The 15,686-nt window shown below is 34.8% G+C and overlaps 2 protein-coding genes across 3 annotated transcripts; one reads left to right on the forward strand and one right to left on the reverse strand.

The window, feature by feature from the left end:
* The first annotated feature begins 1,874 nt into the window (after window positions 1-1,874).
* LOC113742597 (uncharacterized) lies at window positions 1,875-7,970 on the forward strand. Of its 2 annotated transcripts, none has more exons than XM_072047362.1 (10): window positions 1,875-2,189; window positions 2,546-2,859; window positions 3,205-3,439; window positions 3,680-3,849; window positions 5,011-5,153; window positions 5,319-5,496; window positions 5,660-6,239; window positions 6,553-6,665; window positions 7,072-7,315; window positions 7,617-7,970. In XM_072047362.1, the coding sequence occupies exons 2-10, from the start codon at window positions 2,633-2,635 to the stop codon at window positions 7,842-7,844; spliced, it is 2,118 nt and encodes a 705-aa protein (XP_071903463.1). In that variant the 5' UTR covers window positions 1,875-2,189; window positions 2,546-2,632; the 3' UTR covers window positions 7,845-7,970. The 2 variants fall into 2 exon arrangements, with proteins under 2 accessions (XP_071903463.1, XP_027126272.1); XM_027270471.2 differs by having other exon boundaries at window positions 1,878-2,189; window positions 2,622-2,859.
* A 1,639-nt stretch (window positions 7,971-9,609) lies between these two features.
* Window positions 9,610-10,579, reverse strand: LOC113742496 (VQ motif-containing protein 20-like). The gene has a single exon (XM_027270327.2). The coding sequence runs from the start codon at window positions 10,554-10,556 to the stop codon at window positions 9,834-9,836; it is 723 nt and encodes a 240-aa protein (XP_027126128.1). The 5' UTR covers window positions 10,557-10,579; the 3' UTR covers window positions 9,610-9,833.
* Between the last annotated feature and the right edge of the window lie 5,107 nt (window positions 10,580-15,686).

The raw sequence follows: 15,686 nt of genomic DNA on the forward strand, positions 1-15,686 counted from the left end.
TACAACCAATTTTCAGTAAATATTTTACAGCTTTTCAGTTCTTGTTAGCTGAAGAAGCAGGCTATTGGTTGCTGAGAGTCATCGTGTATACACAGGGCACCGGCACGTTCTTTCAATTTCCATTGGGTTGGGTGTTTGAATACCAATAATAAAATGTAAGGGGTTATCTGCATTTTCCTATTTTTATTAATTATATTATAGTTTTGGATTAATTCTACTTTGCACCCCTAATGTTTGAAAGTTTGTGAATATTCTTATTTAACTTTTGTTTTGAACATTTTACCACCGGGTCTTGTAGCAATATTGCAATCTCTTGATGGCTTTTATCATTAACGCAAGAACATATAGGGATATGCCTTCGATTTGATCAAGCTCAAATTTAGGTATCTTTACTCGAGTAAACCGCGCTACTAGAACTCAATTTGACTCGATTATAAATTTTACAAACTTTTGCTCCTTTTTCAATACTGGTTGTATTAGTGAGCGAATCATCCAATTATAGATATGGTACAATATGATAATAATTCATTGCTCTCGAACCACAATGCAAACGAAAGATTGATTTTTTTTTTTCTTTTTTAGGGTAGAGAATGAGAATCAACCAAAAAAAAAAATACTAGGAAAGCAAAGTTGTTTTCTTATTAGTTGAGCCTTTGAGAGCGATAAACACAGATCATCATGTAAACCACCCGAAACTTAATCCAAAAATACTATGATATTGATCCAGGTTTCATAACTCAAAAATCACAATTAGAATCATAAGCATTATACTTTGGTCCGGGCATGTGTTGGGCCATAAGTGGAAATAGCGATAACCATCCAAAATTTTTTGCAACCAAAAATGAAACTAAAATCTCATGTGCTCTTTCATTTTCTTTTTCCTCTTTTTCAGGACTCTCTAATCTTGATACTTATTATTATTATTATTATTCATGAGAGAGGAAAACTTCAAAACTTACAAAGTGAAGAAAAAAATGGGGAGGCATAAAATTAATTAATACTAAAGCTAGTGACATTTTGACCAAAAAAAAAAATATGGGGAGGGAGCATTAAAAAATCAAACCAGACACCTCAAGATTACTTGAACCTTATAGAAGATCGATAAAGCCTTTCAAAACCCAAATTTTCATAGTTGAATCTTAACAAGAGTTTGGACTAATGAATATTTTGTTAAAAACTAATTTTTTTTTTAAGGAACTAAAATCTATGTCACTCCCATTTCTGCAATTATAATCTTCTAATAATTTATAATTACAAAAGAGGGCAGAATAATGGGCTAGCTATTTTATTTTTTTCTTAGATTGTGGATCTAATTTAAAACCATAAAACAAAATAATTTCCCTTCATCTCCTGCATTTTTTTTTGGATAACATTTTCCATTATCTTCATTAAAATTGACATTAACGTGTAGCATAGACAAGGGCGTTACATTAGCACACTGCATCAAGTAGAGACGTAACTAGGGTTGTTCACGAGCGGCTTGAATATGAACTCGACTCGAGTTCGAGTTCGGATTCAAAAACATTAAGCTCGTTAGGACTCGCGAGCTCGATTATATATATTTTTTTATTTTTTTACTTTAATAGTAAAATTACATATATATATATATATATTCATAATATTTTATTATTTATTAAAAAAATTATTATTTTATTCATTTTTAAAAATAAAATAATTATTTTTTATTTTTTAAAATAAAAATAATTATTATTTTTTAAAAGTAAAATAATTATTATTTTTTAAATTTTTTAAACTCGAGCTCGAACTTGATATTTTGAGTTCGTTGAATTTGAGTTCGACTTTGAGTTTCATAAAATTAACTGAAGGTTTGGCTCGATTAAACCAAAATTTGACTCGACTCTAGACGTAACATGGGATGCACCGCTTCGAGTAGCCGCGGTTCTCACCGATTATCCCCTCTTCGGACCGTTTTTCGTTTTTCTTAAAGATTCACCTAACTTCCCCGACCCAAAAAAATAATATTAAAAAAAAAAACTCGGATTTAGTCCCAAGTTCCTAGCCTCTCATAAGACGACAGAATCTGAACTTTGCTGCCCAAGATCGAAACTTTACGCAAACGGCCGACCTGGGTTAATCATAAAACATCTTAACTCTTTCTGATCCAGTCCAACTCCCAGGAAAAGCTAGCAATATTGAAAGGGTTCTCTCATTTTCACTTCTTTGTTCAGGTAAGTTCATCTTGATCGTCTTTACTACAATTTATTTAGTGATTAATTTGATGCAGATCACTCTAATTTTGTTTATAAATTGTTCTCATTTCTATGCCGACGCTTATGAAAAGTTCAACATGTGTTGAGGGAATTCATGACAGTTTTTATTTGACAAATTGCGGCTTTGATGTGGTATAATCATTAATAAAGTAAGTGGCGAGCTGGAGTTATGATTTAGGGAAGCTTTCTTGATTCATATTTATTGGAAAAACAATATCTTGGTTGCTTGGTGCTGAAGTTTTTGCGATTATTAAGGTTTCTGGAAGGATTTTGAAAAAATGGCTTTTTTTCGTTCTCTTGGATAATTTCCTCAGAAAGTGGTTAACGTGGATTATTTAAGTTGCATTCTGAAATGGGACGATAAGAGATGTTGATTCCGTGATTGGGCAGGCCTAGTTTTAATGCAGTTTGATGCTGACAAAGGGGATGTTTTGGGGATGGCTGTGGCTAACAAAACCCTAAACATGCTTGAGGGTCTGGTGAAGGAGGGCTCCTTCAAATGGTTAACAAGAACCCGGAGTGCATATGATGAAGCGATTGAGGAGATGGGACGGTCTCCATCAGCGGGGAAGAATTGGTTGCCAGACCTCTCTCCTGTGGCAAATGTGGTGGTCCGTAGATGCTCAAAGTAAGCTTAAGTCTTATGTTTCTTTTTCTTGCTTCAAATTTAACTGCAAAAGTTTACTATTTCTACGTGTATCGAGGAAGACAAAATTGTGCTTTATGTCATTCTTGTAATTAGCAAGTCACTATAGCCAGAATCGTCTTACAGCTAGTGAAATTCTTGCATTTTTCCCTGGGACCGAACCCCTAAGTTTGCTAGTCGCACAGTGTGGTGAATTTTTTTTCTTGAAATTGGCTATACTTGAGTCCAGAATAAAATTTTGTACCGACTTTCGTTATGGCTTCTTTAATCTATCTCCTTAGTAACTCTCATTTCTGTTTCTTGAAACAACAAATGTGAATGATGTAGAATCCTTGGTGTTGCTATGGAGCAGCTCAAAGAAAATTTTGATGAAGTGGCTTCTGGTGCTTTAAAACATCCATCTCAGTATGCACGTAACTTTTTGGAGTACAGTAGCTTCAGGGCTCTTGCTTTGTCCACTCAAGTTGCTGGTTATTTGGAAGACAAAAAATTTCGCCGCCTTACATTTGATATGATGGTTGCATGGGAGATTCCTGCAGCTGGCAGCCAACCAGTTCTTAATGTGAGCATACTGTACAAGTTATCTTGTGTATCTCTAGGACTATTTACTGGGTGATACCTTCTATAATTTGTTATTTCTATCATTACAGCGTATGTACATATCCATGAATTCCTAGAATCTCAAATACAGTCTGTTCAATGAGAAGAAGGGGTCTACGTGTTATTGTAGGTTTTGTCCTTATGTGAAATTCGTTAGGCATAGGCCCTGTCATTTTTGTTCTCAAAAGAAATTCTATTGCAGATGGATGAGGATGTTTCAGTAGCCTTGGAGGCTTTTTCTCGAATTGCTCCTGCAGTCCCCATCATTGCCGATGTCATTGTTAGTCATAAGCTTTTTCAAGTGCTTACTGCCTCAAGTGGTGGTAGGCTGCATTTCTCGGTCTATGATAAGTACCTAGGTGCATTGGCAAGGTATTGGTCTGCCTTTGTGATAATCATATGTTCATTAACACAATGATGATGGAAATGAAAGTTTAACCTGAATCAGTTGTCTAGAGTCTCTCTCTCTTTCTCTCTCTCTCTCTCTCTCACACACACACACTCACTGACTCTCCCTCTCTCTATATCTCTCTCTATTGGTGGAAATTTTAGAGTGATGCATTTGAATTTCATCTGACATTATCTTGGCCTATTTTGCTGGGGATTAGGGTTAGTTTAGTTGCAAAAAATTGATTGATCGAGAAATAGGTTACCAGTTGATTGTATGTTGTGGTTATCAGAAACCATCTTATATGTGTGTAATCGTCATTATGGTTCTATGATGTACTTCCTAAGCATTGAACTTGTCTGACTGATTTTTTGTTGAATTTATAGCAGAGAACTACATATCTAGCAGGGAGATTAATGTTGAAAATTTTGTATGTCTAGTCATATTCAAGCTCACAAGCTTAACAAAGTATATCGTTCCAAGCACCTCTCATCCATGTCTAGGTTATTGTTATACAGATTGGACTTAATATTTGAGTATTTTTCATAATGCTTTCATGAATCAGGTGCTCTCTTCTGTTTCTTTCTTTTTTCTTTACTCTTACATCAACTGCTGACATGTCTCTATCACTCTTGTATCATCATTTGTCATTAGAAAGCCACTTACAAAGTGCATTAACTCCTTCCTGGAAGTTATTTGTAAGAGCCTACCAGAGCACACTTTATTGCCTAAAAGTTTCTTCTCTTGAAGGTATTGTAGTCGGCCTGTAATTGGCCCCACAAACTTGAACCATTATTTCATAGCTTACCTTACTGAGTGTGTTTTTCCTCCACTTGCCTGCTTAGCATAATGGGATACATATGAACTTCTAGGCAATTTTCATTCTGAGAATTAGAGCAGAATTGTGAGGTAGGTGCAATTTTATCATTATTGCCTTCAGCAAAGATTGTAGTAGTCTGATCAAGTTGAAATTTAAAAGGACAGAAAATTTACTCTGTCTTCCAGTAGTGGTGAAAGCTTTAAAGTTCTATACATGCAAATGGAAATTTTCTAGTCAATCCATTATTCTCCCATTATGTGGCATTGTAAATCCATGGTAGGTGAAGCTATTTCAAATCCTATACCTGAGAGGTTTCTGCCTGCAGGGCAGTAAGAAAATTAAAAACCCAATCCGAGTCCTCACTCCTTTCTGCCGTACGATCTGCTAGAGGTGAGAAGATCCTGGACGTGGATGGCACAGTGACAGGGCAACCAGTTCTTGAACATGTGGGAATTTCCGCATGGCCTGGTATGTCATTAGCCCATGCTATAGTTTGAATGTTCAAGACCTGCGGTCCATCAATTAAATATATTTTATTAGCATGAGACATATTTTGGGGTATGGGGAAACTATTGCATCAGTGTGACTAGATCAAGTTGTTTAAGTATGCTGGGCAAATACTTGTGATTGCAGGTCGATTAACTCTGACCGATCAGGCTCTCTACTTTGAAGCTCTTCGTGTTGTCTCTTATGATAAGGCAAAAGTATATGATCTATCTGATGATTTAAACCAGGTTGTTAGACCTGAGCTTACAGGACCATTGGGAACCCGACTCTTCGACAAGGCAGTGTTGTACAAGTCAACTTTCATGTAAAGCAGTGGAGATTTGATGTTTTTATGTACCTTTCGAATGAAGCTTTCATGTGTTTATTGATTTAGGAAAAGAGTACAGAATTTCTTTCACTCTCGTATTTTTATAAATATTCTTATTTTTTGGGGACTCTTTTGAAAGCATTTGAATTTTCTATTGTAGATCAGAACCAGTTATTATGGAGTTTCCTGAGCTTAAGGGACATACACGGCGTGATTACTGGCTTGCCATTATTCGAGAAGTTCTCTATGTCCAAAGGTTTATCCACAAATTCCAAATCACTGGAATTCAGCGGGATGAAGCTCTTCTGAAAGCTGTATTTGGAATCCTGCGAGTACAAGCCCTGAAAGAAATGAGTTCAACTATCCCTCTTTGTTTCGATACCCTTCTCATGTTCAACATATGCGATCAACTCCCTGGGCGGGACCTCATACTGGAAACTCTTGCTAACATGTCAACCATGAGGGAACTAGATCGAATTAACTCTGGTAGTCCTAGAGGTGGAATGTACTCTGCTTCAGCTTCGACCATGGCTAATACACTGGACTTTATGTTTGGAACAGGTTCTACTGTTCCTAGTCCAGCAGGACTTCTTGTTGGTGAAATTGCAGTAGGTGAAACCACTCCATTGGAGAAAGCAGTAATGGAATCTAGAAGCAGCTACAAAAAAGTGGTACAAGCACAAGCTACTGTTGATGGAGTTAGAGTTGATGGAATCGACACCAACTTGGCAGTCATGATGGTATTTCTAATATATGGTGCATTCTTGTGTCAATTTTGTTTATTATTTCATAGGAAAGGGATAAAAGGTGTTGTTTCCAAGCATAGGAAAGGGATAAAAGGTGTTCTCAACTGCTTGGAAAAGCATGCTCAAAATGACTCAAATCCTTGTTGGAGAATCTAGTTCTTGCCTGTTTCACAAATGAATTTCCTAACTGGAATGATTAGGACATATGTGCGTATTTAGCTGAGAAGTTGCTGTTATCTTTTATTTTTTCTTCTGTTTGCAGAGTTTTTTTTTTCAACCTATAATGTGGTATTACACTTCCATGCAGGAGTTGCTATTTCCTATTGTGGAATTTGCAAATTGGCTTCAGTCTTTGGCATACTGGGAAGACCCTTTGAAATCAATGGCATTCTGTATGGCTTTTGCATATATTATTTGCCGGTAAGGAGTAGTTTAGACACATTTCCTGGTGCCTAGTGGTGAAGTCTCCCTATGGTTGAAGCGTTTAGCTTGTTTTTCACCTTGGTTTCTTTAAAACTTTTTGTCGAAGGCCTTTCTTCTTGCTTCAAAAACCAAATTGAGGGATTTTATCCATGTCTATGTTCCCTATAAGCTTTTGCTTCACAGAGTTAAATGATTTTTCTTTAAGCTTCTAATTTCATTTTGAAACTTAAGTTAACCAATTCTTAGGTAATTGCTTTTAATGAAAAATGAAGCTTTTACATCATAACATTCAATGAAGCCTCTTGTAGTCTTTCCTTGCACTAGGCATATGGGCATGGACATTTTCTTGAAAAAAAAAATAAAGAGTACTCAATCTGATCGGCTTTAAATAATTCTTTTGCAGGGGATGGCTGGGCTATATGTTTGCATTACTACTCATCTTTTTGGCAGTTTTTTTGGTACTAACTCACTGGTTTAGCCGAGGCAGGCCAACCGATGAACTCAGGATAATAGCTCCACCTGCAAAAAATGCCATGGAGCAGCTTTTGGCTGTTCAGAACGCCGTATCACAAGTAGAAGAGCTGATCCAGGATGGGAATGTTGTTCTTCTTAAGATACGCGGCTTGGTTTTGTCCATTTTTCCACAGGTCTGGCTTTTAACTGCTAGTAAAAAAAAAAAAAAAAATTCTCATCTCCACCAAGTGCTTATCACCGCCCAGCCCTCCTTTTATTTCATACATTTCATCGCATAAGAAAATCACGAATGCTTCTGTAGCCCTGTAGTAATTTCCCTGGCCAATTTCCTCAATCTTTGCATGAATGTATCATCATCTTGGACCTCGAGTTTACGTTATGCATTTTTGTGGAACATCTTGTTATTGATACTTGACTTCTTCAGGTAACACAGTTTGCTGTGCTAAATTTGTAGAATTTGTTCTGACTGTACAGGCAAGTGAGAAATTTGCGGGTGCTCTAGTTGTCATGGCTCTACTGCTAGCACTCTTACCCGCTAAATATATAGTATTGCTGGCCTTTCTGGAACTCTTTACAAGATATTCACCTCTTCGAAAAGCTAGCACAGAAAGATGGGCAAGAAGATTCAGAGAATGGTGGTTCAGCATACCAGCTGCTCCTGTACTTCTTGAAAGATCTAAAGAAGACAAAAAGAAGAAGTAACATAGAGTTTGTATATATAGTTAGCATTAATCTGATTGTTTGTTGCCATGTCCCGAGAACATCTCTCGGACTGTAAAGGTGTACAAGAAGAAAAAGATATAAAAGTAAATTTGTTTGCCATGGTAATTTGTTTTGTCTGCTGATGTTGTAATTAGGTTTATCAATTGGCTAAAGTTAATCTGGGAATCAAACAAGAATATATTCTCAAAGCTTGATTCTCATTTATCATTGGACCGATTATTTGGTTAATTTAATTATCGGAACTTTGTATAGGTAACCATTTAAGTTGTACGTCTGTCAAATTAACAGATTACCAGATTGGTTCTGTTAGTTAAGGGTGTCTTAGAATAATGCTTAGCCAAAGAAGTTGAATGCCTGAACGAAAAACGCCAGTGATCGGGCATTTGGCAACTTCCTTCTCCAATAATTAATGAACAAAAGACACATCAATTAATTATGATGACATAGCTTGAGGGGATCAGACACCGAAGGATTGTTGGGAACCAACATCATACAAATGATTATACAATGTAATTTTGTAGATAACTGCGAAATCTCTTCGTTACCAAAAAAATACAAAAATGGAACCATCACAAACACTTTTTATCTAATATCTCGAGTTCGCATAGTAGAAACCAGAAAACTTAATCAAATCATTCTTTAGCCCCACCACTTCCACCGCCGGATGGAATATCCCTCCAGTCTATCGGTTGCAGCGGTAACCGGCTAGAAGAAGGCGCCACTATCATGCTTTTAGTGGTCAAAATCTCAAAAGAGACTCGAAAAAAAAATCCGGAAGGGAAAAGTCGGTCACTGTTTGGATTAGCTATTTTTCGGAGTATTTTTAAAAAATTTTGCTGTAGCAGAGTTTTTAAAATATATTTTAGGATATTTTTAGAAATTATTTTGAAATATTTAAGAGTAGAAGAGTTTATAGAATATATTTTGAGATATTTTTTAAAATTTTAAAAAAATTTAAACTAATTTTTAGATTACCTTTTAGAGTACTTTTTAAAAATTTTTATTGTATTTGAAAGACTAGTTTTTGAAAAACACTCCCATCCAAACTAGTTTTTTAAAAACACTCTCATCCACATCCATAATATAGGCAAGGAGATTTGATCTCTTAACCTATATCCAAGTAGAGTTTTAAATCTCTTTTAGTCGCCAACTACTCTAGAATTAATTGGTTCTATAACAATTTATACATCCTAGTTCTTTGTTGCTAAGGGCATTGACAGAATAAAAGGGCCTTGCTGTCAAACATCACGTTATAATCAGGGTATTATAGACAACCAACAAATATGCAACCGGTTAGCAGACCATCTAGGCAAACAGCAGCCACTGTTTAATGCTTATAGAGCCTCCAAGTTGACATAAACGGCCACGTACAAACTCTTCTTTTTCTTGGTTATGATTTTGCTCAATGTTGTTTGGGTTATGTATTTCAATATGCAATTAAGTAATGCAATGGCAAATAAATTCCTGATGAAAATAACTATTATATTCTTTTTAATGTCTACCACGTCAAAAAATTTTGAGTTTGAACTCTCGAATGCCCAAAAAAAAAAAAACTACTTACTTGACTTCCTGTATGTAGTAACAATTAAAAAATGTGCCAATGAATTGCGATTTTTTTTTACTTGCTATTCCAAGAAAAAACAGGAAAAAGATCAAAAAACTGTAATTTTGTAGATAACTGCGGAATCTCTTCATTACAAAAAGAATATAAAAATGGAATCATCACTCACACTTTTTATCTAACATCTCGAGTTCACATAGTAGAAACCCGGAAAACTTAATCAAATCATTGATTTGTCGTCAAAGTTACATAACATCCTAACAAGATAAGGAAAAACAAAATGGCAACAAACTATTCTTACCAAAAAAGATTAAAAAACCAAAAAAAAAAAATATTCTAAGCACCAAAAAAGATTTAAAAAACAAAAAACAGTATTCTAAGCACGAAATGCAAATGGGGAAAGAGTTTCAAAAATCTGGTAGCTCTTTCATGCCATCCAACGTCGCAGATGATAAGGAGCTTCTTATGTTAGGCATAAAAAATAAGGAATCCGAATAATTATAAAACGGTTGAGCTGTACAAAAGAAATCCGCAGCCGGATTTGGATTGAAAAACGGAATATTGTTGAAGCAAGGATTTGGCGGATCAAAAATGGGTGGTGGTGTAACAAAACACGATGAATTAACCTGACCAATGTCCCCTGCCGTGGTACCACTGCTCCCATTATTTTCAATCTCATCAGTCACCACCGAAGTTGATTCATTATCATCATTCATCGTCCCACCTTTATTGTCGTTCACCATCATATTCTTATTATTATTATCGTCCGTAAAATCATCCTGAAAATTCGGTTCGACCTTGGTTTCAGGAGGAGGAGGAGCGGGGCTAATAATTTGATCGTCCTCCGACGACCGCGAAAGGCCGGTGAGCTTTTGCACCAATGCCATGAAATCCTTAGGATGCGTGTGTATGACTTTCGGAGAATGCGTGTAGATAATGACGGGGTGACGCTGCTGAGCAGGCTTGTTGGTCGCGTTGGCGACACCATTCACTAGCGAGGAGGACGAAGAAGATGAAGACGAAGAAGGTGATGATTTCTTGATGAAATGAGAATCCCTGTTGATCTTCAATGGAGACAAAGCTATCATTTCTTTCTTTGCATGCTGGTCGCTGAAATGTGCAGGGCTCATGATCTGCCAAGAAGGGTTTGTTAGAGAAAATTTTACCAGAATGAGTGATATTGGTTAAAGAAAATGCTAATAATTCTCTAGCTAGGTTTATATAGATGGAAGAGGCGTAATTAATTAATCAGATGCAAGCAATTGGAGAGTTTCTTTTTTTTTTTTTTCCCTGAATTTACCAATAAGGTTAAAAGGGACGCGTGAGGCTTACGAGGTTGTTATATTCTGTTTCGGTGGTGATTTTAAGTCAAGAGACTATTTTGGTTTAGATTTAGATAATAGGAAAGCGCCAATGAGATAGAAATTGTGGTCTGAAACGTGCACGTGAGCGATCGTCGGAGATCAGTTGGAGAGAGATGTTGGTGTTGTCAACCATAGCGTATTCTAAGGTAGGAAAAACTTGAAAACGAGAGGTTTGTTCGTTCAGTTCCCAGCGTATTTGGTTTACTTGCAACTAGCAAATTAAGTTGCCTACACTACACTGGAATCCAACAGCAGAAGAACGCGGCGATGCGACTTTGTTCTTTCTTCTTGCTTCTTCTTTTTTTTTTTAATAAATCATAGTATTATCATCTCTCTATATATAGATTGGAAAGTAATGCTAATGTTTGTATTTATGGCAGAAATTAATGTGTTAATTAATCTAATTAATAATTAAAACCATCCTTGCCATAATGAATGAAGTTTATTGAACTCTTATGTACAAATTTTCCTGTATTCCAATACTATATGAAATCATTACTTAATTTAATCAATTTTCCTTTACTTCTTTGAAATGGTTTATACTAGGGGGAGTGCCCGCGCGGAAGGAGGTTTTTTTGTTGAACAAACAATAGTGCATTGTGAGAAGAAATAAAACTTAGTATGAAAAAATAAACGATATAATCAATCAATTCACACAGCGTTACAATAAAACTGTGTCAAATTGAAGGTCGTTGATAATGCAGAAAGGCAGAGCAACACAGAAAGCTAACTTTATTCCAGAATCCCCACCGAGTGCTCTTACTTGTTGTTGTTCCAAACCTATAAGATTATAACCAACCCAAACCAATTGAGGTTAGGCAACGCGATAAGAGTTGCTAATTGTAGGTACTAAGAACACACTAACAAAATTAAGGGAGGAACTGAAAAATTAGGGGGGGTGAAATCTAACCTCACGCTGAACCACCAGGAATAGCTGGGACTGAAGAGCATTTTGAGCTGATTAGTATGAAACCAGGTAGAATTATCCTAATCCTAAAATGTAAACAGTGAGAAACTGATAATCAACCGTTTAGGCATTAACATACCAACAGTTGGACAATTGAATTGGATGTAATTAATGACAAAATAATAGGTAATTTCAGAGTTGAGCTCGGATGGAAGAGAAAACGATGAGACAAATCATTGTAGACAAAGGCAAAAAGGGAAAACTTAACTCCTGAAGTTGAAAGGGGATAAATTGACCAACGTTTGTGACTCATAACTGCAGATTATAAATGATAGAGAAATGGGTTCCTACCATTGATAGAGAAATCGTTGGCTCATTTCCTAAATCCAATTGTTATTCAAACGTTTCAGACAAAGCAACATCTCAAACGGTTATCTGCGGCTAAAAAGGGGAATTATTGGTAGCTAAGGGATATTTTGGTATTTACACCAACACACAAGCATATATGGGTTGTACAAAATACAAAAACGGTTGCACATTAATTACACATTCCATCAATACCCAGATGGCTCATCAATAACAACTTTAAATGTATTAAAATGGGGTCACTTCAGTAAACATACCCAAATATTTGCTTCCTTAACTTGTACCTAAAACTTTTAAACTAATACACAACATTTCACATTCCTAGAAAGCCCACACCTATGCGGTTGAAATTCAACCTATCTTTGACCAAAACTCAATCTTATATAATATAAGGAAATTAGACACTAAAGGGCAATGCCGAGCTCATCTGTTCTAACTTGCTAGCTTATTAAGTTCAAATTAAGCTATGGATCATATATATATATATATAGTATTACATCGATCATTTTCATTTTTTTTTATTGGAGCAGCTACATATGAATAATAATAACACGAGAAATTCTCAATTAAAAATCTCCGCCGCTTTCACTTATTAGAGACCATCACAAGTTTCTGTTCATGCTAGACAATCACAAGAATGTGTTTCATGGAGCTCTTGTAGGTAGAGCTGTTAAACGAACCGAGCTGTTCGGTAGCTCGGTTCGTTTCGGCTCGTTCGTGTTCGTGAAAGGCTCGTTCGAAATTTTAAACGAACCGAGTTCGAACGAATTTTTTTGTTCGATTAATAATCGAGCGAACACGAGCATGTTCGCGAGTTTTAACGAACGTTCGCGAACATGCTAAACGAACGTTCGCGAACACTAACATGTTCGCGAGTTTTAACGAACGTTCGAGAACATAGACATAATTATCATTTAACAAATTTTAGGGTTAATTTTATGGCTGGACTTTTATATTTGGAGGGCAAATTTCTTTGTTTTATTTGTTGTTTTTATGTTAATGTTAGTTATATAGTTAATGAATAATAGAATTTAGTCACTTAGTGCTTTAATTATTTTTTAGAATGATTAATAATTTGCATGGCATATTTAAGGTATAAAATAATTTGGATTCGAGCATTTCGAACATGTTCGCGAACGGCTCGTTTATGTTAAACGAGCCGAACTCGAACTCGAACTCGAACACGAATTTTACTTAACGAACCGAACACGAACACAGGTTTGGAGTTCGAAAATTAACGAACGAACACGAACGTTGTTCGAACTGCTTAACGAACAGAGCTCAAACATGAGATACTCGGTTCGATTCGGTTCGTTTACAGCTCTACTTGTAGGAACTCACTCTTTTTTTTGAAAAAAAAAAAATCTCTTTACATGAGGAAAACGTGGTTAATAAACAGAATCTCCTTTACAGTGGGACTGGTTGAATTTTATTTTATTTTATTTTATTTTTTTTAAACGGAGACTCTAGAAAACATACAGGCAGCAGCATTTGTCTTTCCACCGTTTAGCAACATTTTCTTGACTTTTCAAGGATGAAAACCTACGATTGACAAAATTCCTGCAAAGTTTTGTCTTTCTCAAGTTTGACATCTTGTTTTTGATCGACTTTTTAAGGACGGTTTACCAGGTGCCAGCCGCTCGAGTATCATGCGTTGATATATGTTTTAATAACTATATGTATTTGCAGCCTTTTTTGAGTATGAACGTATGAAGACGGACGGTTTATAAAACAAGGACGTGAGAACATGGAATTTGGTTGGTCTATTTTGGTTGATTGGGTCGGGCTAGAATGGGTCAGTTGAACCTTATATGATTTTGGTAATTTCTGGCTGGGGCCTGGGGGGTGGCGGGTTGGAGTTGGTAATTGACGGGTTTTATCATTTATGCACCAATCACGTGCGTCCAGAACAATGCCCACTAAGAGAGTAGTGTTTATCTAGCTGGTAATTAAAATGGGAATGGATGGATGGAATTTGCACAATTGACAACATGATCAGAATTTTACACGACGATCGAATTATTTTACTTGGTGATGCTTCATTCAATGCTGCTAACAGATGAGATAAACATGTTAAATGTGCTCAAATAGTACTGGAATTATTTTACATGCCAAAATAGCTAAGCAAGACTCTCCAACATGACTCTAGAACCCAAAAAAAATTCTAATGAAAACTATAGGAGATATATTTCATAGAACCAATATATATGAGGAGACAATTTACAGACGCACAAGTATGTGTGGGAAAAAAAGAGGAATAAATATCAATAATATATTATTAATCACATATAATAATAAGACTCTCAAATTTCACTCTTTTCAACTAATCACTATAATATGACTCTCTATTTATAAATTAGATGACTTTATAAACATGTCTCACACCACAAGAAATTTTTTTAATAAAACACTAATTTTTGAATAATAAAACTACCATAAATTGATTCAAATAGAATTACTAAACATTAAGTTGATTAAAATGCTACTAAATAATTATATAAAAATTTCTATTTTTACCATTGATTTAAGGAAAAATCGTTCAAAACATCCCTCACATTTTGTAAAATGATTTTTTTTGTCCCTCACTTTTAAAAGTATAATTTTACGTCCCTTACAAATTCATATTGGTCAAATTTGGTCCCTACCTAGGTTTTCGACTAATTTTTTGTCGGAATTCATCACGTGCCTCACATGTGATTATTTTTTAGGAGTAAAATTGTCAAATCAAAATTTACATAATCCATCTATAATCCCTTACATTTCACAAAATGAATTGTTTCGTCCCTCACATTCACAAAATAAATTTTTCATCCCTCATATTTCACAAAATGAATTTTTTCATCTCTCATTGACCACGCATACAAATAGTTTTTTTTTTTAAATTCATGTATATATCTATTTGATTTCACCTGAACAATATGAATAGTATGTAATATATCTCTATTTTATTTCACTTAAACAGATTAATTGTAGTTGTGCATATGCTATTCAATATATATATACATGGGTTTAAATCTAATAATTTTGTTTTAAACCCATATATATTTATATTTGATTTCACCATGTAAATTTATTTAATATTTGTAACTTTTTGTATTTTGGTAATAATTCATTTATTAAGTTGTACAATAAGACCATCTAATTAATCAATGTTAATTCGAATTTTATAGTCATGCTAACAAATTGCAATTTAAATTTAAAATTTTTACTCGCTACCTTTAAGACTAACAGTTGAATTTCTTACCTTATGATTATCTTAAAATTTAAAAGTGTAAACCACTTACTTCATTTTGTCATACTTTTCCTTTGTTTATTTTTTCTGTCCAAATTTAATTCGATATAAATGCTTGATAATGTTTAGAATTAAATATCTTCTTTATTTTCAATTTTCAAGTAAAAGGAATGAACATGAGTAAAAAAACTAACAATTTTTTTTAAACCCTTGTATATATCTATTTTAATTTCACTTGAATAGTACGTTCATGTGAAATCAAATAGAGATATATTACATACTATTCATATTGTTCAGGTGAAATCAAATAGTTATATATTAATTTTAAAAAAAGTTATTCATACACATGATCAATGAGGGATGAAAAAAATTATTTTGTAAAATATGAGGG

This window comes from Coffea arabica, chromosome 4e, assembly GCF_036785885.1.
Source record: "Coffea arabica cultivar ET-39 chromosome 4e, Coffea Arabica ET-39 HiFi, whole genome shotgun sequence".
NCBI lineage: Eukaryota > Viridiplantae > Streptophyta > Magnoliopsida > Gentianales > Rubiaceae > Coffea > Coffea arabica.

Coding starts and splice junctions, on each gene's coding strand:
- LOC113742597 (XM_072047362.1), top strand. CDS start 2,633: ATGCAGTTTGATGCTGACAAAGGGGATGTTTTGGGGATGGCTGTGGCT. Junction 3,440..3,679: donor GCAGCCAACCAGTTCTTAAT/GTGAGCATACTG, acceptor ATTCTATTGCAG/ATGGATGAGGATGTTTCAGT. Junction 6,240..6,552: donor CCAACTTGGCAGTCATGATG/GTATTTCTAATA, acceptor ACTTCCATGCAG/GAGTTGCTATTTCCTATTGT.
- LOC113742496 (XM_027270327.2), bottom strand. CDS start 10,556: ATGAGCCCTGCACATTTCAGCGACCAGCATGCAAAGAAAGAAATGATA.